The sequence below is a fragment of the Microchirus variegatus genome (assembly GCF_963457635.1).
Source record: "Microchirus variegatus genome assembly, chromosome: 16".
Classification (NCBI taxonomy): domain Eukaryota; kingdom Metazoa; phylum Chordata; class Actinopteri; order Pleuronectiformes; family Soleidae; genus Microchirus; species Microchirus variegatus.
The window spans coordinates 2,530,168-2,556,634 of NC_139817.1; the positions used below are offsets into that span (position 1 = coordinate 2,530,168).

The window sequence follows — 26,467 nt, forward strand, 5'->3', positions numbered from 1 at the left end:
TAAAAGCGTTAGCTGTCGACTGAGATCACAGAGTAAAGTGTTAGCTATCAGATAGCGGAGTTAGCTGTCAGCGCAGTACGGGCAGATTCAGCTCTTAGCTCAGATCAGACAGCAAAGCTAGCTGTTAATACAACTAATTCACCTATTTAGCGCTTAGCTAAGTTCAGCTAAGAGAGTAAGCTGTTAGCTAAGGCCACATTTAGCATTTCAACATCTCAGATAGCAGAGTTGCTGTCAGCTCAGCTTAGTGACTATACTGTTAGCTAAGCGCAAAATTAGCTCTTGGCTCAGATAGCAGAGTTAGCTATTAGCTCTTATAGTGATTTTAACTGGTAGCTCAGAGTAGAGTTAGCCTTTAGCTTAGATAGCATTAGTAGCTGTTAGTTTAGGATATAGGTAAATATGTCGCAACGTGATCGGATGGTGTCAAAAAGCTATGGCTAGCTAGTTAGCATGACCGTAACCCCTGACCTTTTGACCTGATTAAATGATAGAGGGACGTTGTTTTGATCTTTAAAACTAGCACACAACAGGCTTACGTCTTCGCTCTTATGCTATGCTACGCTACGCTAAGCTAACTGTAACGCAACGTGTTGTTTAAAATCTAAACACAGATGTCTTTCTTCTTCTTCTTCTTCTTCAGAGTCTGTAAAAAAAAAACCACCTCACGTACTTTTGTTCTGAAGTTTCGTCAAAACGCGAGGAAGACGATGAAGGTCGGACATCAAAGATACGTTCAAACAGGATGTCTCACTCCATGAAGACAAGCGGAGACAAGTGAGGTAACTCCACGTCTTTCATTCTTTTCGCCGTTTGTTTTCTTTGGAGACCTCAAGGCCGTAACCACGGTAACCAACGCGACAGCTAAACTACAGTGTGTTCACAGTCACACACACACACACACACACACACACACACACACACGTGTGTACAAAAACAGTACATTCCTCTTAACTTAATTATTCATCTCATCTTAAAGTTTTAAGATTGTCAACATGACTTCACAGAGACACACAATCAGCAGTCAGAGGAGGTCTCACTCTGCTGCCAAATCAGGGAACAAAGAAAACGACCCAAAGGAGTTCCGATCAATGAGTGTGTGTTTGTGTGTGTGTGTGTGTGCGTGCACTGAATACCATGCTTGATTGATCTCACACACACACACACACACACACACACACACACACACACACACACGCTAACTGATCAGCTCTTAATTGAACTCGTCGTGACGTCATCACACACCTCTGCAACTCTTTGACTTCCGCATTGATGAAGATCCTCTTCACTGATCTGATGATGATGATGATGATGACACACGTGACGTTTTCTCTTGACAGTTTCACTCTGCGTAAAGGCGGAGTCACCGGGCGACACGCCCCCAACTAAGAGTGTGTGTGTGTGTGAGTGAACACACACACACACACACACTGGTTCTCAGCTGCTCCACAGAACAAGTCGCGTCGTCTCTGCAGGTGAACATCACTCTTCTCCTGCTGTAGTTCAGTTCACTTCAGCTCGGTTCGGTTCGGTTCGGTTCGGTCCTCTTCGCTGCAGGTGCCGGAGCAGCAGCAGCAGCGAAACCCCGGGTCGTTCCGGCGGACAGAGCCGGAGTACAGCGTGCCTGTGGCGGCTTGGCGCAGCTCCGCGTCCCGGTGCAGAGCGCGCGTTTGTCCGGGTCTTAAACTTGTTGTTGTTGGTAAGAAAACGAGGAATTCGGATTATAAACGAGTTTCCGGTGTTTTCTTCACTGGCCACGTGTGGATCTGTGTGGTTTTTGGCGGGTTTTTACGCGTCAGGTTTTGTGCGTAAAACTCCCTCCATCTGTTGCCCGGCTCTGAGTCGTTCCATCCGCGGATGTGCGGTCGCTGCTCCGCCGCTCCGTGAACCTCCTCTGACGGCTCCAGCTCCAGCTCCAGCTCCAGCTCCAGCAGCACCACCATCATGGCAGCGGGGGTCGCGGCGTGGCTGCCGTTCGCCCGCGCCGCCGCCATCGGCTGGATGCCGGTGGCCGCGGCGCAGATGCCGCTCCCGCCGCGCGAGAAGCGGCGCGGCAAGGACGCGCTCATCGTGCTGAACGTGAGCGGCACAAAGTTCCAGACGTGGCGGGACACGCTGGAGCGGTACCCGGACACCCTGCTGGGCAGCACCGAGCGCGACTTCTTCTTCCACGAGGAGACCAACGAGTTCTTCTTCGACCGCGACGCGGACATTTTCCGCCACATCCTCAACTTCTACCGCACCGGCAAGCTGCACTTCCCGCGCATGGAGTGCATCGCCGCGTTCGACGAGGAGCTGTCGTTCTTCGGGATCATCCCGGAGATCATCGGCGACTGCTGCTACGAGGACTACAAGGACAGGCGGCGCGAAAACCAGGAGCGGATCCAGGACGACGAGGAGAGCGAGCAGAACAACGACCTGGTGGCCTCGGACCTGAGCTTCCGGGAAACCATGTGGCGCGCGTTCGAGAACCCGCACACCTCCACCATGGCGCTGGTCTTCTACTACGTCACCGGCTTCTTCATCGCCGTGTCGGTGATGGCCAACGTGGTGGAGACGATGCCGTGCGGACTGGCGCAGGGCCGCGGCCGGGAGCTGCCGTGCGGCGAGCGCTACGCGCTGGCCTTCTTCTGCCTGGACACGGCGTGCGTCATGATCTTCACGGTGGAGTACCTGCTGCGGCTGTTCGTCGCGCCGAGCCGCTTCAAGTTCGCCAAGAGCGTGATGAGCGTGATCGACGTGGTGGCCATCATGCCGTACTACATCGGCCTGGTCATGACGGACAACGAGGACGTGAGCGGCGCCTTCGTCACGCTCCGCGTCTTCCGGGTGTTCCGCATCTTCAAGTTCTCGCGGCACTCGGCGGGACTCCGCATCCTGGGCTACACGCTGAAGAGCTGCGCGTCGGAGCTGGGCTTCCTGCTCTTCTCGCTCACCATGGCCATCATCATCTTCGCCACCGTCATGTTCTACGCCGAGAAAGGGTCCAGCGCCAGCAAGTTCACCAGCATCCCCGCCGCCTTCTGGTACACCATCGTCACCATGACGACGCTCGGGTGAGTCCCCCGCTCGGCCCCCTTTAAGGGTGGGTGGTTACCCTGGGGGGGGGGGGGGGCGGGGCTCAGGAAATGGGCGTGGCCGAGGAGGCAGAAAGTTTCAAAAAAAGTAGAAAGTTTGTTTTTGTGTCGCTGTCCATGGTGCTGAAAACAGACGACCAGAGGGAACTACGGTGTTTGGTCACATTTTAACCTCCATAACTCACATGGGTGAAGTCACATGACTCTAATGTGTCCTGGGGAGCTTAAAAAACCTGAAAAATCAGTTAAAAAAATTACACGTAAAAGTGTTTATTTAATGAAAATGTTGGAGTAGAACGTCTCGGTGTAAAGGAAGACGTCTCTGCGGTGGACGGGCGGCGTCGTTTTCTCCGTCGCCGTCCGTGTTCAGACACAGGAAGTCGAGTTTCACTCTGACGAAACATTAGTTCACACCTGCTGAGACAGGTGTGTTTACACACACAGACACACACACAGACACACACACACACACACAGACACACACACACCTGCTGCTCAGGTGTTATGTAACCACAGGGAGGCGACGGCGTCAGAGCGTCTGTTGTTGTGAGACAGGAACCAGGTGAGACAGACAGACAGAGACGTATATATATTTTATATACGTTTATCTGCCTTATTGTTTTCACTCTGTGTGACCAGAGACACTTCCTGTACCGGTGGACGGGGACAGAGGACAGTTAGAGACAGTTGAGAGAAGTTGAGGACAATTTAGGAGAATTGAGAACAGTTGAGGACAATTTAGGAGAATTGAGAACAGTTGAAGACAGTTTAGGACAATTAAGGACAGTTGAGGACAATTGAAGGCAGTTGAAGACAGTTAACAGTTTAGGACTGTTGAGGACAATTGAAGACAGTTGAATACAATTGAAGGCAGTTGAAGACAGTTGAGGACAATTAAGAACAGTTGAGGACAATTGAAGGCAGTTGAGGACAGTTAAGAACAGTTGAGGACAATTGAAGACAGTTGAAGACAGTTGAGGACAATTAAGAACAGTTGAGGACAATTGAAGGCAGTTGAAGACAGTTGAGGACAATTGAAGACAGTTAACAGTTTAGGACTGTTGAGGACAATTGAAGACAGTTGAATACAATTGAAGGCAGTTGAAAACAGTTGAGGACAATTAAGAACAGTTGAGGACGATTGAAGGCAGTTAAGAACAGTTTAGGACTGTTGAGGACAATTGAAGACAGTTGAGGACTGTTGAGGACAATTAAGAACAGTTGAGGACAATTGAAGACAGTTGAAGACAGTTGAGGACAGTTAAGAACAGTTGAGGACAATTGAAGACAGTTGAAGACAGTTGAGGACAGTAAAGAACAGTTGAGGACAATTGAAGACAGTTGAGGACAGTTAAGAACAGTTGAGGTCAATTGAAGACAGTTAAGAACAGTTGAGGACAATTGAAGACAGTTTAGGACAGTTAAGAACAGTTGAGGACAATTGAAGACAGTTGAGGACCGTTAAGAACAGTTGAGGACAATTGAAGACAGTTGAGGACAGTTAAGAACAGTTGAGGACAATTGAAGACGGTTAAGAACAGTTGAGGACAATTGAAGACAGTTGAGGACCGTTAAGAACAGTTGAGGACAATTGAAGACAGTTGAGGACAGTTAAGAACAGTTGAGGACAATTGAAGACAGTTGAGGACAATTGAAGACGGTTAAGAACAGTTGAGGACAGCAGAGGACAGTTGAGGACCAGTGAGGACATCTGAGGACACACGTTCCAGCGTCTGGTCGTCAGCATTAAAAGTTGATATGAAGATAAATGTGAGACGAGGCTCAAAGAGACACTCGATCCTCACAATGTCTCCAGGTGTTTGACGTGTGTCCTCGTGTGTCCTCGTCAGGACGAGTGGACAGGAAGTGGTTCAGAGAGTTTAAAGAGGGACAGTTAATCAATCACAGATAACATGATGCAGGTCAGTGAACGTGTGGGACGGACGCGTTAATGCAGCTAATAAAGTCTGTCACACACACGCACACACACACACTCACACACACACTGTTTTAATGAGGTGTGTAATGAAGCCTCCTACAGGAGCAGTCGAGCTGAAAACATGAGTTTTGTTGTCAGAGGAATTACCCACGGTTCCTGAACGCTGCACCTATTTAATTCCGAAATGACCCTTTAATGGAGGGACATCGCCGTGACAACGCCGCGACAACACCGCGGCCTCGCCAGAGCAAAGCTGATGTCAATCACAGCAGCAGAAAAACACCCTCAGGGTGGGTAACGTGGGAGGATTTGCATATTTGGAGTCATGTGACAGGAAGTGGGCAGGTACCACGCCCACTGGCCACGCCCCCACTTCCCTGTGAGCGGTTTACCGCTCGGATGCTTTTTACGCATGTAGTGACGTCATCAGAGTGTCGACCAATCCACGTGAGAGTGTTGGTGTTTGTCCACACCGTTTTCAAAATAAGAGTCTTTGTTTCTGTTTGTCCACACGAAAAATAATACGATGGAAAAAGTTTTTCAAATTAAAAGTCCCAGTCTCTGTTAGTCCACACTAAAAACAACACCATGCAGTTTCCAAAATAAAAGTCTCAGTCCCCATTCGTTCACACGAAAACAATACCCTGCGTTTTTCAAAATAAAAGTTTCCGTTCCTATTTTTTAGTCCACACTAAAACACAACCATGCAGTTTTCAAAATAAAAGTCTCAGTTTTTGTTAGTCCACACTAAAACACAACAATGCATTTTTAAAAATAAAAGTCTCAGTCTCTGTTAGTTCACTCTAACAGGAGTCTTTTCAAATTAAAAGTCTCAGTTTTTGTTAGTCCACACTAAAACACAATCATGCAGTTTTCAAAATAAAAGTTTATTTTCCCATCAGTCCCCACTTAAACAATCAGCAGTTTTCAAAATAAAAGTCTCAGTTCCTGTTAGTCCACACTAAAATGGTATGTACTTTTCATAATAATAGTCTCAGTCCCCATTCATTCACAGTAAAACAATACCCTGCATTTTTCAAAATAAAAGTTTTGGTTCCTATTTTTCCACACTAAAATACACACTTGCTGTTTTCAAAATAAAAGTCTCAGTCTCTGTTAGTCCACTCTAACAGGAGTCTTTTCATATTAAAAGTCTCAGTTTTTTTTAGTCCACACTAAAACACAATCATGCAGTTTTCAAAATAAAAGTTTATGTTCCCATTAGTCCACACTTAAACAATATGCAGTTTTCAAAATAAAAGTCTCATTCCCCATTTGTTAACAGTAAAACAATACCCTGCATTTTTCAAAATAAATGTTTCCGTCTCTGTTAGTCCACACTAACAGAATAAAATGCACAGTTTTCAAAATAAAAGTCTTTTTTTTGTTAGTCCACAATAAAACGAACAATATTTTTCAAAATAAAAGTCTACTGCTAATGGTGTTGACACAAAATCTTCATCATCATCCGATGATGAGGTGAATATTGTGATCATGGGTTTGTTGTGGTTTTGCTGACATCAGCTAAAATAGAGTGTGTGCGTGTGTGTGCGCGTGTGTGTGTGTGTGTGTGTGTGTGTGTGTGTTATGGATGATCACATCCTGCTCTTGATCTATGAATCTTGGCTCCGCCCGCCGAGTCATTAAATCACAATCGCGACAAGGCAAAATCAATTTCTGCCGACTCATCACAAATAAACTGAAGTAAAAAAAAAAATAAAGTTTGAAATAAAACTATAACTTTATTGAAAATCATTACCAGTGACGATGTTGTTTGGGTTGTGCAGCACACACACACACACACACACACACCTGACCACCTGACATCACGTGTCCCTCCGCACCTGTGGGGGGCGTGGCCTGTCCTTGAGTCCCTGGATCAGGTGTCCTCCTCGTCCTCCTCGTCCTCCTCGTCCTCCACATGCTCCCTGTGTGACCTGATCTCCAGTCAGTATCCGGTGGCTGCACCTGTCACCTGTGTGCACCTGTGTGCACCTGCGGGCCATGTGACCCGTGACCTGTGACCCCGCCCCCCATTGGCCACGCCCATTCCTAAAATAATCCACACGTGAAGAAGACAAATGTCCCCGCGACACGTGGACTCACGTAATCTACGAGACACGTAGTCCTGATCCTGCAGACATGTAGACGTGTCACATGACCTGTGTGTGTGTGTGTGTGTGTGTGTGTGTGTGTGTGTGTGAGATCATCATGTGTTCACAACACTTTTTTCAAAATAAAAGCCAAACCACACGTTTTTCTCTGTTCCGGTTAGTCCACACTAAAACATTAGCATGCAGTTTTCAAAATAACAGTATCAATCTCTGTTGCAATCATGCAGTTTTCAAAATAAAAGTATCTGTTCCTGTTAGTCCACACTAACACAAAAAACCAGCACAGTTTTCAAAATAAAAGTCTCAGTTTTTGTAAGTCCACACCAAAACACGATCATGCCGTTTTCAAAATAAAAGTATCTGTTCCCATTAGTCCACACTTGAACAATATGCAGTTTTCAAAATAAAAGTCTCAGTCCACAGTAACTCAAAAACCACACAGATTTCAAAATAAAAGTCTCAGTTTCTGTTAGTCCACATATTTCAAAATAAAAGTCTCAGTCAACAGTAACACAAAAACCACGCAGATTTCAAAACAAAAGTCTCAGTTTCTATTAGTCCACAGATTTCATAATAAAAGTCTCAATTTCTGTTAGTCCACAGATTTCAAAATAAAAGTCTCAGTTTCTGGTAGTCCACACTAACACAAAAAACCCACACAGTTTTCAAAATAAAAGTCTCCGTTTCTGTTAGTCCACACTAAAACGATATGAACTTTTCATAATAGAGTCACTAAAACTAAACTATGCAGTTTTCAAAATAAAAGTCTCAGTTTCTGGTAGTCCACACTAACACACAAAACCCACACAGTTTTCAGAATAAAAGTCTCAGTTCCTGTTAGTCCACACTAAAACGATATGAACTTTTCATAATAGAGTCACTAAAACTAAACTATGCAGTTTTCAAAATAAAAGTCTCAGTTTCTGGTAGTCCACACTAACACACAAAACCCACACAGTTTTCAGAATAAAAGTCTCAGTTCCTGTTAGTCCACACTAAAACGATATTAACTTTTCATAATAGAGTCACTAAAACTAAACTATGCAGTTTTCAAAATAAAAGTCTCAATTTGTTGGTCTACACTAACACAAAAAACCCACACAATTTTCAAAATAAAAGTATCAGTTCCTGTTAGTCCCCACTAAAACAATATGAACTTTTCATGATAAAAGTCACTAAAACTAAACTATGCAGTTTTCAAAATAAAAGTCTCCATATCTTTTAGTCGACACTAAAACTAAACTACGCAGTTTTCAAAATAAAACTCTCTGTATCTTAAGTCCACACTAAAACAAACCATTTCACATTTAATTTTTGCATCTTCTTCTTCGAAACACATACCCACAGTTTTCAAAATAAAAGCCTAATTTTCTGTTCCACCACACTTTTATTTATTATTTAAAGTATTTTTTTAAAGTCTCAAGTCAAATTTTCTTCTTCCTTCTATTTGTTTCTCTCTGAAGTTGAGACAGAGTGAGACCTCTCTCTCTCCCGCTCACCGTACAGCGTCTCTGTTTGATCCGTTTACGTCGGATGTAAAACATCAGTGCGTCTGTTTGTAGCTGCACACACACACACACACACACACACACACACACACACACACACACAAAGGCAAAAAGGTAAATTGGTTGCTGTGGAAACAGCCTGGACCTGAGCAGCCGATTGGCCCTAAGCATGTTAAGTGTGTGTGCGTGTGTGCGTGTGTGTGTGTGTGTGTGTGTGTGTGTGTGTGTGTGTGTGTGTCAGAGCAGATTGCACATAAACAGTTTGGACGAGTAACAGATGAAAGTTAACTAAAAATAAAAAAAAAATCAGATGGTTCAGTTCTCTCCCTGCACCAAACCTCTGGGGGACACAGGAGCTGCTGGTCCTCTGCTGCCTCGTGTGGCCAACTTTGTGTCACTGAGGTGAATCGGAAACCAAGGTTTTTAGACGCCAAATTTTTCAAAATAAGTCATTTGAAGTTAGCGGAGGAGGCGGCAGTGGATCGACGGCTCCCTGTGAACTCCCCGTGTGCTGCGACGTTAAATCGACGGTTTTCTCTATGGGGTTTTGGTGCAGGGAGAGTGAGCGGATCAAAGAATATCTTTAACTTTAAAAAGTCTTCGTAACACACAACAGACACTTTTTATGGATCTGTTTCTATTCCTGGTTTTTAATATCATCTTTTGTGTGTGTGTGTGTGTGTGTGTGTGTGTGTGTGTGTGTGTGTGTGTGTGTGTGTGTGTGTGTGTGTGTGTGTGTGTGTGTGTGTGTTATGTAATATGAGCACACGAGCAGGTGCGGAACAAAGAGGATAAACTCGCCCTGTGTGGGGTAGGGTGACACACACACACACACACACACACACACACACACACACACACACACACACACTTCATGGGCCCCGTGTGTGTGTGTGTGTGTGTCAGAAGTTCAGGAGGTGTGGTTCTCTGGGGGTTGTCATGGTAACCGCAGAGGCTTTACTGTTGTTCTGTTGGTTCTAATGGTCCTGCTGCAGAGTGATGATGATGATGATGATGATCTTCCTCGATCTGTTCCGTTGGGCCTCGGGATAGTTGTTGTTGTTGTTGTTGTCGTCGTCGTCGTCGTCGTCGTCGTTGTCGTCGATGTCCGTTGTTTGTTTCCACGGTAACGAGCAGCAGGTCACAGGAGCAGCAGCTCTGGTCAAATCACGTTAAACCATTTAAATCCCTGAGATTCATCCATTATACACAAGGTGAATCACATATTTACAACGTACGTTCATCCAATATTCATGAACGCACCTTAATGTCCTCGCATTTATCAAAATAAGAGTCTAACTCTGTATTAGTCCACACTAAAATAATATGCTGTTTTCAAAGTAAAAGTCTAACTCTCTGTTAGTCCACACTAAAACAATACAGTTTTCAAAATAAGAGTCTAACTCTGTGTTAGTCCACACTAAAACAATACAGTTTTCAAAATAAGAGTCTAACTCTGTGTTAGTCCTCACTAAACAATACAGTTTTCAAAATAAAAGTCTAACTCTCTGTTAGTCCACACTAAAATAATATGCAGTTTTCAAAATAAGAGTCTAACTCTCTGTTAGTCCACACTAAAACAATACAGTTTTCAAAATAAGAGTCTAACTCTCTGTTAGTCCACACTAAAACAATACAGTTTTCAAAATAAGAGTCTAACTCTGTTAGTCCACACTAAAACAATGCAGTTTTCAAAATAAGAGTCCAACTCTGTGTTTGTCCACACTTAAACCATACAGTTTTCAAAATAAGAGTCTAATTCTGTGTTAGTCCACACTAAAACAATATGCTGTTTTCAAAATAAGAGTCTAACTCTCTGTTAGTCCACACTAAAACCATATGCACTTTTCAAAATAAAAGTCTCAGTCTCTCCATCAGTCCACAGTAACAAAAATCCACGCAGCTTTCAAAATAAAAGTCTCAATTTATCTTCATCCACACTAAAACAAACCATGCAGTTTTCAAAATAAAAGCCTCCGTTCCTTTTAGTCCACACTAAAACAAGCCATGCCGTTTTCAAAATAAAAGTCCCCTCTCCTTTTTAGTCCACACTGAAACAAACCATGCTGTTTTCAAAATAAAAGTCACATCTGTGACGTTTTAAGGGCCTTTTAAAGGGTGAATTCCCTCATAAAAACTCAGAGTATTGCCTTTAATTCCCCGATTAAAAAGGCCGTCATATTTTTGCTTAATTAAGGCCAAGTTTTGCAGGTTTAAGTAATTATTTCTTCTCCAAAAAACAGAATTGAATTCATGAGAAAAAGCTCTTAAAGACACAGTAGATGCTAATGTGTTGCCGTGGAGATAAAGACCCTCATGGAGATAAAGACCTGCTGTGAGCTGCAGGTGAATCTCATCTGTGGGAGAAACCACTGAGGTGAAAACTGTGGGATTGAGGGGTTTTTACAGAGGCGATGGAGGCCCGTGATTGGACGACGGGGGTCACGCGGCAAACGTGGAGTAAAGACGGAGGACGGAGAGGAATCAGGAGGAGAAACGTGTTTTATTTGTGACAAAACAAAACCTTTAAACTGTGGTTTGATCAAACTCAGGGTTTTTATGTCTGTTATAGTTGATTTTCCTCTTCTTTCAAACGTTAACGTGACGTTAATTTAACTGTTTATTCACAGTTGTAGAGGTTTTTCCGTCCTGAAGGCTGCAGTTAATCCCTCAAATATAATCCCTTAATTTATACAGGGATTAAAGTCTAGCTCTCACTTTGACTTCAGGTAAAAAAAAAAAAGAAATAAGGTGTTTTGAATATTAATGAAGGTTTATTGAGGTCACGAGGATTTCTGATTTATAACCTTGTTTCTGACTCGTTTTTGACTCGTTAGCGACTCATCGTTTTGTTATCGACTCGTTGTGACGAGTTTATGACTCGTTGGCGACTCATCGATTTATTGCTGACTCGTGATGAGTTTTTGACTCGTTTGTGACTCATGGATTTATTGTTGACTCGTTGTGATCAGTTTTTGACTTGTTGGCGACTCATCAATTTATTGCAGACTGACTGTGACTCGTTTTCGCCTCCTTCGTGACTCATCGTTTTGTTGCCGACTCGTTTATGACTTGTTTTTGACTCGTTGGCGACTCATTGATTTGTTGGTGTCTCGTTGTGATGAGTTTTGACTCGTTGTGACTCATCGTTTTGTTACCGACTCGTTTGTGACTCGTTTTGGACTCATTAACGACTCATCAATTTGTTGCTGACTCGTTGTGATGTGTTTTTGACTCGTTGGCGACTCATCGATTTATTGCCGACTCACTGTGACTCGATTTCGCCTCCTTTGTGACTCATTGGGTTGTTTTTTCGACTCGTTGGCGACTCATCATTTTGTTGCCGACTCGTTGTGACGAGTTTATGACTCCTTTGCGACTCATTGATTTGCTGCCGACTCGTCGTGGCGTCTTTTCATCTCGTTTGTGACTCATCGTTTTGTCGCTGACTCGTCAAAATCCACGTAATGATCTAAACGTAGCGGACGGCGTTTGTCCTCCGCGATGATGTCGACCTCAGTAGCTGTTTCCACGGCGACCTGTGGTGGACGCACTAGAACCCCGATCACATTTCGTTCCTCTGTCTGTTTATTATCGTCACACGTCGCATGTCGTAGCATGTAGCTAACGGTGCTGTACCCATTAGCTCGTGTGTGTGTGTGTGTGTGTGTGTGTGTGTGTGTGTGTGTGTGTGTTAAGAGCAGCAGAGCGTGAATTGTAAACACTTTTCTTCTGGATCGCCACGGCGACCAGATGGTGCTGCATGAGGACCATCACCAAGGTGACCGCGAGGGCGACGACCACACACACACACACACACACACACACACACACACACACACACACGTACATGTGTAACTTGACCCTGACCATGTGACCTGATGTTGACTCGATTTTGATTAATTTCAGGTGGAATCACCTCACAGATGTTTTCACCGGTGGTTCCCTGGTCACATGGTCACATGGTCACATGGTCACATGGTCACACAGACAGTCGTGTCATCGGCGTATAAAAGAATCACTCAGAACTTTCTGGATCTGTGGAGAACTTTACCTGCTCATAGCTGTTACCGTGAAGATGTCGCATCTGAACTTCTTCAATGTTAATTCGTCACCAGATTAAAATTCTGAATCCAATCTGGATGAAACTTTGTACGATGGCAGAGAACCCGATCCTGCATACACGTACCAAATTTCAAACAAATCCGTTGAGTTTTGACAGAAATATATAATTATAATTTTGGGTAAAACTGTTCATTCTCACACTGCAGTCTAACCCTAACCCTAAAACTAGGTCTTAACCCCCAAAAAGGTCCTTTAAAATAGTGAAGACCAGAATAAATGTCCTTTTTTTTGGTCCTCACAAAGACACATACAACAAGACACACACACACACACACTGAGCGAGTTGATAAGTTAAGTGTCTCTGAGACTCGGTGATAAGAGGCGTTCACTGACTCTGTGATAGTGCTGCGAAATAAAGTGGTGCTCTTATTCTCTTTAATGACACACACACACGCACACACACACACACACACGCACAAATGAAGTTCCACTGTTGGGGGTGATGGGGACAGAGGGGTGTATTGGGTTACCACGGCGACAGCAGCATCCCTCAGGCTCACCACGGCGATTAAAACCTGCAACACAATCAGCTTCGCTTCCTTTGCCCAAATTAGGAAGCGGACGCGAATAAACGACAACAAAGACACAAAGAAGAAGAAGAAGAAGAAGAAGAGAGAGGGTTTTAAAATCAGTCAAATTCATGATTAAACTCTGTCGTCGCGTGCGGCCGACGATCCCATCGCTGATCCTCGCGTGTCGTCGTCGTCGTCGTCGCGGTCCGATGGCGCTCTGTCGTGTGTGGGCGGAGCCTCTGGCTGCCATCTCCTTATGGTGGAGATGCTGTGGGCGATCGTGTGTGTGTGTGTGTGTGTGTGAAGATGTTCGGAGGAGGATGGTATCGTCGCCCGAGGACACACACACACACACACACACACACACACACACACACTCACTGATCTGTTTACACTCGGTTGTTTTTTTGCTTAACAGTGAAGATTTGTCGTCGTTAAAGACACAACGACGACACAAAAAAACACGTTTTTAGCCACTAAATAAAAGCCTCATCGTATAAAATCCACGTCAGTTTACGTCTATTGTATCTTCAGAATGTTTTTGCCTCTTTTTCTCACTTTAAAGCCACTTTTTCCGTCAGGAAACCGACGTTTGCGCCGCTTTCTAAACCCACTCGAAAACCGTCGTTTTTTTAGCCTGTGGCGACAAAGGAGTCGTAGATCCGCGATTTCCGCCGTCAGCGATCTCAGACGTGCTATTTTGTGTGAATTCTGCCTTTGAAAACCTTCGTTCGGGACTCACCTCGGTGACGCAAAGCGACCACACGAGGCAGCAGTAGACGGTGCAGCGCCTGTGTCGACGTGAGCTAAAATCGATGGTTTTTCTCTGTGGGGGTTTGGCGTGAGCAGGAAAACGTCGTTTTTCTGTCGGAAAAGTGCGTCAAACGGTGAGATTAAGTCGCAAATATAGATTTTTTAGGGTGACTCTTTTGCTAAGTGGCTAAAATGGGTTATTTTTTTTACTGCTGAGTCATGTTTTCACTCCACGCTGTCAATGCACGCACACTTAAAACACATGCAATAGCCCTTTAATGAATAACATACACAGTAATAGTCAAATAACATCCAATAATGTGCCGTGAAATGAAAACAGGAACATGAATGAAGGAAATAAAATGACCTTTTTCTACTGTTTTTTTTTTTTCTTCTAATCCATCTCTCGACCTTTTGCGAGCTTTTCTTTTATCTTCCTTTAAGCTTTAGTGTGTGTGTGTGTGTGTGTGTGTGTGTGTGTGTGTGTGTGTGTGTGTGTGTGTGTGTGTGTGTGTGTGTGTGTGTGTGTGTGTGTGTGTGTGTGTGTGTGTGTGTGTGTGTGTGTGTGTTCCCTGCAGGGAGTCCGTCAGCAGATCCCGGATCAGAGCGTTGCTCATTTATCTGAGCTGGTTATTTATAGACACTGAGACTCGCAGCTGGAGGAGGAGGAGGAGGAGGAAGAAGGAAAAAAAAAAAGAGCGTATTCATCCTTTAACATCAGACATCAACACGGCGCTAATCTCTTTATCCATATGTTTTGATTATTTAATCGGATTAATCGCCCCGTTTACGTCTCTCGTTTTAACTCGATTAAACCCACACACACACACACACGACTCAGGTGACCTCTGACCTTTGACCTGAGGCGGTTAAACGAGTATTTTTTTAATACTAATAATTAATGAGATTTGTTTGTGTTTAAAGGGATTTGTTGAGGGTATAAAGTCATTAATCAGGGATTAACTCATGATGTTGCCAGAGCTTAATTTTGGGCGATTGAATTCAGGTTTTAAGGGATCAGTTAAGGATGATTTCAATTATTAATTTAAGGCTGTTTTCATTCCGAGAATCTTTTTGTTTTTTGAAGAAACAGCTCACTGTCAAAGTGCATTAGAGCAAATGGATCCGGATTTTCAAAAATTCATTAAAATTATTTCTTAAGAGATTTGCAAATATTTTCAACGGATCCTTGTTCAGGGTGATGCTGACTATTGTGATGCTAAATTTCAAGTCATTCCGAGATACTTTTTGTTTTTGAGATTAAACTCAGCTCACTGTCAAAGTGCATCAGGGAAAATGGATCATTTCCTGAATTTTCAAAAATTCATGAAAAATATTCCTTTAGAGGTTTTCAAATATTTTCAACAGATCCTTGTTCAGGACGATGCCGACTATTATGAGGGTAAATTTCAAGTCATTCCGAGATACTTTTTGTTTTTGAGATTAAACTCAGCTCACTGTCAAAGTGTATCAGGGCAAATGGATCATTTCCTGAATTTAAAAAAATTAATTAAAATTATTCCTTAAGAGGTTTGCGAATATTTTCAACTGATCCTTGTTCAGGGTGATGTTGACTATTATGATGGTGAATTTCAAGTAATTCCGAGAAACTTTTTGTTTTTTTGAAGAAAGTCAGCTCACTGTCAAAGTGTATCAAGGAAAATGGATCATTTCCTGAATTTTCAAAAATTCATGAAAAATATTCCTTAAGAGGTTTTCAAATATTTTCAACGGATCCTTGTTCAGGGCGATGCCGACTATTATGATGGTAAATTTCGAGTCATTCCGAGAATCTTTTTTTTTTTTTGAAGAAACTCAGCTCACTGTCAAAGTGCATCAGGGCTAATGGATCATTTCCTGATTTTCAAAAATTCATTAAAATTATTCCTTAAGATTTTCGCAAATATTTTCAACTGATCCTTGTTCAGAGCGATGCAGACTATTATGATGGTAAATTTCAAGTCATTCCGAGAAACTTTTTGTTTTTTTGAAGAAAGTCAGCTCACTGTCAAAGTGCAATGGATAATTCAAAAATTCATTAAAATTATTCCGTAAGAGATATGCAAATATTTTCCACTGATCCATGTTCAGGGCGATGCTGACTATTATGATGGTAAATGTCAAGTCATTCCGAGAAACTTTTTTTTTTTTTTTTTTTTAATTAAGGTTGTTTTGGGATGTTTGGGGAGCTTAATTGGGGATATTATAAGGATTTGATTGGGGTGATTTAAGGATAAATTAAGGTTGTTTTATGAGTTTATAAGGGATTCATTTGCCTTCAGTGCAAGTGTGACTTCTGTGGTGTGTTCAGGGTCCGTCGGGCGACTGAAAGTTGATCCGTTTAAACCGAAGACGGTTTACGGTCGTTAGAGAGTGAGCTCCAGCGTTTACACGCTGAGCTCATTAGAGGATTTTCACGCTTCACTTTTTTTTCGCTGAGGCTGCCTTCAGGGGTCAGAGGTCAGAGGTCAGAGGTCAGGGGACAACAGTGCATCTGACACACGATCTGCTGCTCAGTCTGTCACGTTAGAAGAGTCGATGTCCGTCCTCCGTCCTCTTCGTCCTCGTCTCTGTCTTCTGCTCTTTGTCAACATGTTTTTTTTTTTTTTTTAATCTCTTTCTTTTATTTGAGGCTTTAAAGTCAGATCAGCTCTGAGCTGAGCTTTGAGCTGCGGGATAATGGGCTTCATCAGTCGCCCGCTGAGCTGCTACAAAGCTCCACAGTTCCTCCTGCTGCTGCGTTACCACCCGCCAACAACACATTACACACACAGTGTCACACAAAGACACACACTCGTCAAAGTTGACATGTCACATCGGAGGGAAGCGTTGACGACCGACGGCCTGAGAGAGTCTTAGTGTTCTTCATCCAAGTCACTGAGGTTCAGAGCAGAGTGAGACATCACGTCTGGCCGGGGCGAGACACCAAGTTCAGAGCAGAGTGAGACATCACAAAAAGTTGATGAGGTCATGAATTTGGAGCAGAGTGAGACATCACATGTCTCTGAAAGAGTTTGTGAGTTTGGAGCAGAGTGAGACATCACGTCTTTGAAAGAGTGAGTGAATTTGGAGCAGAGTGAGACATCACTTCTATGAAAGAGTTCATGAATTTGGAGCAGGGTGAGACATCACTCGTCTTTGAAAGCGAGAGTGAATTTGGAGCAGAGTGAGACATCGCTCGTCTTTGAAAGAATTTGTGGATTTGGAGCAGAGTGAGACATCACTCCTCTGAAAGAGTGAGTGATTTTGGAGCAGAGTGAGACATCACTCCTCTTTGAAAGAGTTTATGAATTTGTAGCAAAGTGAGACATCACATGTCTTTGAAAGAGTTTGTGAATTTGTAGCAGAGTGAGACATCACATGTCTTTGAAAGAGTTTGTGGATTTGGAGCAGAGTGAGACATCACATGTCTTTGAAAGAGTTTGTGGATTTGGTGCAGAGTGAGACATCACTCATCTTTGAAAGAGTTTGTGAATTTGGAGCAGAGTGAGACATCACTCATCTTTGAAAGAGTGAGTGAATTTAGAGCAGAGTGAGACATCACTCGTCTTAGAAAGCGTTTATGAATTTGGAGCAGAGTGAGACATCACGTCTTTGAAAGAGTGAGTGAATTTGGAACAGAGTGAGACATCACTCGTCTTTGAAAGAGTGAGTGAATTATGAGCAGAGTGAGACATCACGTGGGCTCAATTAAAGGACAAAGATCTTCTATAGAAGAAGATGAGTTGCGGCGTCGCAGACGAAAACCACCAGTTCTTCGTGTTTCTGCGCTGAAACAGAGCCATGAGGAGCACGGCCTGTAGGTGGCGCTCTCTCCGTCACCGTCTTGTCTTCACCGTCATTAACTCACAGCAACAGATGAGGCGTTCAAAGACGGGTCAGGAGATCAGCAGATCAATGCGTCCCCTGTGTGATGTCATCCATCAGTGGACGCTCCTGTGGACGCGAGTGACGGGACGAGACTCGGCGGACACACACACACACACACACACACCTCGCCGTGGTCACATGGTCACATCATGGTCACATGGGTCTCTTTTATTAATGGCCGCCGCGTCTCTGAGGTCAGGCGATCGTTTCGTGGCGAGCAAACGTGATTGATGGTATGTTTTGTTTTTTTCCGACGTCGATGTGACGCCTCCTTGTTAAACACCGAGGAAGATCTTTGTCCTCTGTCACTTTAATGTCCGTTTAAAACGTGGGAATTTATTTTTTTTATACACAGAGCTGTCCTCGGAGACAAAAGACGACGTCCAGGTGGTGGACGTTAATAATGGACACGCACACACACACACACACACACACACACACACACACACAGATAATCTATAATACATGCTGACTCTCATTAGTGTGTGTGTGTGTGTGTGTTAATGGTTTGGTCCAATTGAAGCATGAATGATTCAGAGGCAGTGAACGCAACACGAAGTCACTTTATGAAACGTTAAACATGTTGTTAACACACGACACGCTCTGTGCGTGTGTGTGTGTGTGTGTGTGTGTGTGTGTGTGTGTGTGTGTGTGTGCGCACAAAAAAAACACGTTAAATTTTAATGTTTTACTTTGCGATGATTTAACTGAAGCCGAAGCTTCGTAAAAACATGTTTTTTTATCCCTTTAATGTACTAAATATATATATTTTTTTCTCTATACAGCGCCACCACGAGGACAGTGGCCTGTAGAGGGCGCCATTATCACACACACACACACATATGCAATATCACACTGTTTTCACCTATTGTGGCGTTTAACTACAATTCCCATGATCCCTCGGGGCAAATCCCTGATGTTACCGCAGCCGAATTCACGAACACGAGCACCTCTTTTTAGAAAAGTAGGTTTTACGCTTATAAACACGTCATACATCACTGTGACACTGAATTAAACCCTAAAAATCACCATTTTCTCTATGAGGTTCTCAATGCAGCGTCGCTGCCTTTGCTTTCAAATGGTGTTTCGCCGTGTTGACGTCAGAAATCATGGTTTTATACTAAGTCAGAGTGTGACGTCACAGCAGCCGAATTCACGAACATGACTTCCTGTTTTCAGAAAACTAGTCTCTCACTGATAAACATCACATACATCACTGTGACACTGAATTAAACCCTAAAAATCGCCATTTTCTCTATGAGGTTCTGAATGGAGCGTCGCTGCCTTTGCTTTTTAACGTAGTTTCACCGTGTTGACGTCAGAGCTGATGTTTTATACTAAGTCGGAGTGTGACATCACAGCAGCCGAATTCACGAACATTACTTCCTGTTTTTAGAAAAGTAGGTTTTCACTGATAAACACCTCATACATCACTGTGACACTGAATCAAACCTAAAAATCTTACTTTTCTCTATGAGGTTCTGAATGGAGCGTCGCTGTCTTTGCTTTCTAGTGGTGTTTCATCGTGTTGACGTCACAGATGATGATTTTATACTAAGTCAGAATGTGACGTCACAGCAGCCGAATTAACTAACATGACTTCCTGTCTTCAGAAAACTTGTCTTTCACTGATTAACACCTCATACATCACTGTGACACTGAAGGAAACCCTAAAAATCGCCATTTTCTCTATGAGGTTCTGAATGCAGCGTCGCTGCCTTTGCTTTTTAACGTAGTTTCACCGTGTTGACGTCAGAAATCATGGTTTTATACTAAGTCAGAGTGTGACGTCACAGCAGCCGAATTCACGAACATGACTTCCTGTTTTCAGAAAACAAGTCTTTCACCGATAAACATCACATACATCACTGTGACACTGAATTAAACCCTAAAAATCGCCATTTTCTCTATGAGGTTCAGTTTGAGCTTTTTGTCTGACTGCGCAATATCAGAAGCTGCAAATTGACCGCGTCTGATGTCAGCGTTTCGTGTCGCTCGCGAGTCAATAAAGTTTTAAATTGGATGGAGACGGACGTCCACTGGGACTGTGGACACCAGTGAGCGCTGAGCATGCTGGGAAGCAAAAGGGCGAGCATCATCACAGGGGGGGGGGAGAGAGAGAAGAAGAACACGTCGTCCTCGGAGACGTCGTTAACTCGGACAATCTATTTTTACTCTGACTTAAACAAATGTGTTTACACTGGGTATGATAATGAAGGCGCCACAGGGACGCAGCGCTCTGGCTCCGCCCAGTGGACGAGCACTGAACTGCAGCTTCCAAACAAGTGTTTAAAGATGCAATTGAGGTTTTATTTTAATTTTTTTTTTTTTTTTTTTTTTTTAAGATCTCCTCTGACTCCGCCCCTTCCTGTCCCCTCAGGTACGGCGACATGGTGCCGAAGACGATCATGGGCAAGATCTTCGGCTCCATCTGCTCGCTGAGCGGCGTCCTCGTCATCGCGCTGCCCGTCCCCGTCATCGTCTCCAACTTCAGCCGCATCTACCACCAGAGCCAGAGGGCGGAGAAGAGGCGGGCGCAGAAGGTGGGGACCCTGAACGCACCACGATCCCACCCCCACCCCCCGAAATCCCTCCCCGGTGCCCTCTCACTTTAAATGTCCGTCACTGTATGTATGCGTGCATGTAACGGGAGATGGACGGTGCGTTCACTGTCCCTGCTCAGTTTAGACGTTTCTGTGCAGAGAAGAGGGGGGCGGGGCTTAAAAACATCAACAAACCACTTTCATGGTTGTTTTTGAGTCACGGTGATTGAGTTAGGAGTTATTATTCACACACAAGAACACACGGTTTCTGTTTTTTAAAGTTCATTTTCATTTTCTGTAACTATGAACACGTTCGCATTCACAAGCGCTAACGGCTAACGGCTAGCCGGCTAAATGACGGCATCTTAGGCCGCGTCACGTACCCTCGCACACACACACCTGGACAGACGAGCTAAACGAACGTTCTGTGTATGTGTCCACACGCAGAAAACCAGCCTCGCTAGAATTCACGCAGCGAAGAGCAGAGGAGCTAGCGCTTTTTTGCGGTACAAACACAGCCGGCCGCCGGTCGACCACGACGAGGAGGTAACAGTGGAAACACAAACAGTCGTCGCTGTCGTCGCGGTGGCGTTGCTCTACTTCTGTCTCCTTCCTTTTTTTTTTCCCTCTTTGGTTGTTGAGTCGTGAGCAAACATGACCTCATGTATGCTAATGTTAGCAAAGGCGCCGCAGGCCGCTGCATGACAAGGGGAGGTGTAGCTGTTTAACTTCACTCCAGATGTTTGTCGTCGTCTTCCGACTCACTTTTCTGGTTCAACCATAACATTTCTTCGCTGCTCACGTTATTTTTCAACAAAACAAGGTTTTCAGGCTAAGCGCTAACAGCTAGGAGCGCTATGTGAAGCCTCCACAGTTATTTTTTTATGATTCATACTTGACACACCAACAAAGATGGCTTCCTTAGAGGAAGTCATGTGACTTTGCTACTGTCACTGATAAGCTATCTTTTGGCTAACCTTTAGCTGTTTTTAGCAGACTTTTAATCAAATTACAACCATTATTTGGCTAACTTTTATGTTTACCAATTTTTTGGCTAACCTGTCGCTATCTTTTGGCTAACCTTTAGCTGTTTTTAGCAGACTTTTAATCAAATTACAAACATTATTTGGCTAACTTTTAAGTTTATGTTTACCAGTTTTTTGGCTAACCTGTATCTATCCTTTGGCTAACTTCTTGTCCGTCATGCTGCGTTCCATTTGTGGTCAGAACTTGGAATTTTCAAGGTCAGGAACGCCCCCCCCCCCCCCCCCCCGGACATCTTTTAGTCGTATTTGTCGTATTCGTTTCACCGTAAATCACATTTCGCACAAAATCATAGACATGTTGCTACGCTAGTTGTGTGCGCCGAGACTGTTGTTATCGACTGGTATCGCTAACAATAGCTAGCCCAAGATACGTTTGCATAATTCTCAGCTGGAACGTGGTGAACCTGCAGGGACGTCACTCCGAGTTACGATATCCGTAACTTGTTTGGTGAAGGGGGCGGAGCTTATCACATAAGGAAAGGCCATGTGACTGCGTGTCATGGTCACAGCTTCCTGTTTGGCCCCTGACGTGGATTTAAAGCGCCCCCTACAGGAAACTGTTAGAGTTGAACCGATGTCACTCCTCGTCTGTCGCTGTGTTGTTCCTCTTCTCTCTTACCAGACGTGATTCCTCTGTGTTTTGCATGAGCAGCCACCAGGAAGCAGATCTGTCACCTTTCACTTTTCCTTCCTCTCAGGCTCCGCCTCCTCTTCCTCTGTGTTTTCCTTGGACTTGCTTTGGTTGGTATTTTGTTTGGCTCGACTGCATCGCTGACTGTTCTTGGCATCAATAAGACGCGTCTTGGGTTTCATCAGAGTGTGTGTGTGTGTGTGTGGAGGAACGAGGTCAAAGTGAGCCAGTTAGCGGGGTCGTTTAGAGGGGGGGGCGGAGTCAGTGCGACGCAGAAGTGATGATGGAGGCGTCGACATCTGAGAAGCTCTGGAGATCATTAGTTTTATCTTTTAAGAGTCAGGTGAGGTAATTGAAACACACAGAAGATGTGTCAAGTTTGTGCTAAACTGTTAGCTAATACGACAAGTTTTGTTAACAATGAGGTCATTGACTTTCCTAAGGGTTTCCCGACTTGTTAGCATGATTTACGTTAGGGTCCTTGGAACAGGGCAAGGGTCATGTCCTTCTTTGTAAGAACACAGAAGATGTGCTAAAGTGCTAAACCTGAACAAGTCACCGCTAGGACTGTTAGCTAATACGAGAAGTGTTGTTAACAATAACATCATTGACTTTCCTAAGGGTTTCACAACTTGCTAGCATGATTTACGTTAGGGTCCTTGGAACAGGGCAAGGGTCATGTCCTTCTTTGTAAGAACACAGAAGATGTGCTAAAGTGCTAAACCTGAACAAGTCACCGCTAGGACTGTTAGCTAATACGAGAAGTGTTGTTAACAATAACATCATTGACTTTCCTAAGGGTTTCATAACTTGTTAGCATGATTTGCGTTAGGGTCCTTGGAACAGGGCAAGGGTCATGTCCTTCTTTGACTAAGATTGAGTCGTTTCTTTGAAGCTACCAACATTTTGTGACTTAATGAGAAGGTTCTTGGATCCATGACTTGGGTTAAGTGTCTCCAGCAGGAACATCCATGATTTCCATTAAGCTAGCTAAGACAGTGAGATGTTCATGTGTCCTTAAAGGTCTTAATAATATTTTTTAACCTACAGTCTGACCACCAAATGTTTCTTCCAGTGACGTTATATTTTTAAGTTGATTCACGTTGCCGACTGATGTGCTACAACCCTAAAAGGCTCCTTCCTCCAGGAGGGTCCTCGGAAGTCCGAATGATGTCTAGAAGTTTGGTGTTCAACCTCATTCAGATCAGCCCTCGTGTGTGTCCTTCACGGAGCTCACGTCGTCTTATGTCTTTGTCCCCGCAGGCGTCCAAGGAGGCGGGACAAGCGCTGGTTTCTAACAACAACCCCACCTTTGAGGTGCACCGCCATCACCTGTTGCACTGTCTGGAGACGACCACGGTGAGTTCATTCATCCGCCTTTAGACCTTGTACTAAATTTCTCACCCAAACATCTCACCATCCCCGTAAACCGCCCCCCCCACCCCACCCCCTGTTCCTCAGAACCACGAGTTTGTGGACGAGAAGCTGTACGAGGCTGGCTGCAGGGAGGTGGCGCTGGTGAAGCAGGCTTCCCGCGCCTCCTCCGTCTCGTCGTCCTCGTCCTCGCCGCCGCGCGGCCTCTCGTCGTGCTGCGCCCCGCGCAGGAAGCGGAAGACCTTCGGCGGCGTGCCCAACTCCAACATGGCCGCCGCCGGTCTGCGGGGCAGCGTCCAGGAGCTGAGCACCATCAAGATCAGGGAGAGGCCGCTCACCAACAGGTAGGCGGGGGTTCTGTTGGGTTCTTTGAAGACGTTCTGATTTCGGATGTAGGGGTTCCCAGGTTCATAAACCCTCGGTAGCACCTTGGGGTCAAACAAGAGAAAAGGTCGCCCACCTGGAACCCCGATGGAACATTTTAGTAGCTTGTAGAACTCAGACCAGTACTGATCTTGGTCTTAACTTCCTCTATTGGCTTTGTCAATTTGATCAATCGTTGCTTCTCGATGAGGATTTGGAGCCGCTCTAGGTAACAGAAGTACTTATCGGAGGTTGTTCCCGGCGGGCCTGCGAAAGAGGTTGTTAAGTCTTTTTTTTCCGAGCGGCTTCATCCAGATTAAAGTGTCTTGCAGGGGGTTGTTAAGGAGATATTAACGATGGCTGCCGTTGCCATGGTTACCTGCCAGTCTGTCGTATCCAGTTAACCCGAAGCCAAAGCGGAGAACACACGAGACGTGTTATAGCATTATAACCGAGTCTATAAATACGCCCGCATTCGCTGTTCACATAAACAGAGCGGTACACTTCCTGTACATGAACACATGCAGCGTGGATCATGTGACGGAGCAGTTCCCATGGAGATCCAGAGCAGGAATCCCGAGTATGTCCAGCTGTGGGACGTCTGGGATCCGTCTCTTGGACGTGGACGAGGACACCCACTGTCTCTCTGACTCTGTTTCAGCTCAGTGTGTTTGTGTAACCGTGTATAAACACACGCTGTGGATGTACGGACGTAAATGCTAGCGTCTCTGCGTCCAAATCGACATGATACGCGGCTTTTACTGCCTTTAAATGCCGCCTTTATGTTAAAACTATCACTTTGCTGCACTGCCCCCTACAGGTTATCGTTGGGATCGAAAAAACGATGTCGCAAAAATATGAGTTTATCGTCTGCATATGTAAAAAATCCACGTATAGGCCTTTAAGTTACGTTTGTCGTATTCGTTTCACAGTAAATCCGTCATACACAATCGCAGACGCGTTGCTACGCTAGTTGTGTGCGCAACTTGTGTGTTGTTCGACCGGTATCGCTAACAATAGCTAGCCCGAGATACGTTTGCGCTTCATACTTCTCAGTTACGATTTCCGTACTGTTAGTATGCATCATTATAAACTTTATATCAAATGTATGTTATTTATATTAAAACTATCACTTTGCTGCACTGCCCCCTACAGGTTGTCGTGGGGATCGGAAAAACGATGTCGCAAAAATATGAGTTTATCGTCTACATATGTAAAAAAATCCACGTATACGCCTTTAACTTACGTTTGTCGTATTCGTTTCACAGTCATACACAATCGCAGACATGTTGCTACGCTAGTTGTGTGCGCAACCTGTGTGTTGTTCGACCGGTATCGCTAACAATAGCTAGCCCGAGATACGTTTGCGCTTCATACTTCTCAGTTACGATTTCCGTACTGTTAGTATGCATCATTATAAACTTTATATCAAATGTATGTTATTTATATTAAAACTATCACTTTGCTGCACTGCCCCCTACAGGTTATCGTGGGGATCAGAAAAAATGATGTCGCAAAAATATGAATTTATCGTCTGCATATGTAAAAAATCCACGTATAGGCCTTTAACTTACGTTTGTCGTATTCGTTCCACAGTCATACACAATCGCAGACATGTTGCTACGCTAGTTGTGTGCGCAACTTGTGTGTTGTTCGACCGGTATCGCTAACAATAGCTAGCCCGAGATACGTTTGCGCTTCATACTTCTCAGTTACGATTTCCGTACTGTTAGTATGCATCATTATAAACTTTATATCAAATGTATGTTATTTATATTAAAACTATCACTTTGCTGCACTGCCCCCTACAGGTTGTCCTGGGGATCGCAAAAAACGATGTCGCAAAAATATGAGTTTATCGTCTGCATTTGTAAAAAATCCATGTATACGCCTTTAACTTACATTTGTCGTATTCGTTTCACAGTAAATCCGTCATACACAATTGCAGACATGTTGCTACGCTAGTTGTGTGCGCCAAGTGTGTTGTTCGACCATTATCGCTAACAATAGCTAGCCCTAAGATACGTTTTCGTTTCATACTTTCTCAGCTGAAACGTGGCGAACAGTTACGATTTCTTTATATAACTTTATATTAAATGTATATTATTTATATCAAAACTATCACTTTGCTGCACTGCCCCCTACAGGTTATCGTGGGGATAAAAAAAATAAAAAAAACGATGTCGCAAAAATATGACTTTATCGTCCGCATGTGTAAAAAAAATCCATGTATAGGCCTTTAAGGCTTCAAAATAATCTACGGATTATTTAAGACTAACAATGATTCCGGATCTGATCTGATCCAGGATCAGGATTCTCAGCACTTACGTGTCTAATCTTTAACCGTTGTGTTTTCTCATTGTAGCCGTTCCAGTCGATCCAGTCTGAACGCCAAATTCCAGGAGACGGTTCCTCTGAACTGCGAGCAGCCGTACCTCACCGCCGCCGTCATCAGCGCGCCCACGACGCCGGGCGCCGCGCCCAGACGGGACGACTCGGCCGCCGCCGCCGCCACCGCCGCCGCCGCCGACTACTCCCAGGCCAACATCGTCCGGGTGTCGGCGCTCTAGGTAACGCCAACCCACCAGCAGGGGGACAACGGGGACCGCAAA

General features: G+C 44.4%; 1 protein-coding gene across 1 annotated transcript; it reads left to right on the forward strand.

The window, feature by feature from the left end:
- Window positions 1–1,944: 1,944 nt before the first annotated feature.
- On the forward strand, window positions 1,945–26,425 carry kcnd2 (potassium voltage-gated channel, Shal-related subfamily, member 2; the record flags this gene model as incomplete). The annotated part of the gene is made up of 6 exons (XM_083902843.1): window positions 1,945–3,056; window positions 20,279–20,441; window positions 20,889–20,987; window positions 23,382–23,477; window positions 23,580–23,836; window positions 26,230–26,425. The coding sequence occupies 6 exons, from the start codon at window positions 1,945–1,947 to the stop codon at window positions 26,423–26,425; spliced, it is 1,923 nt and encodes a 640-aa protein (XP_083758969.1).
- Between the last annotated feature and the right edge of the window lie 42 nt (window positions 26,426–26,467).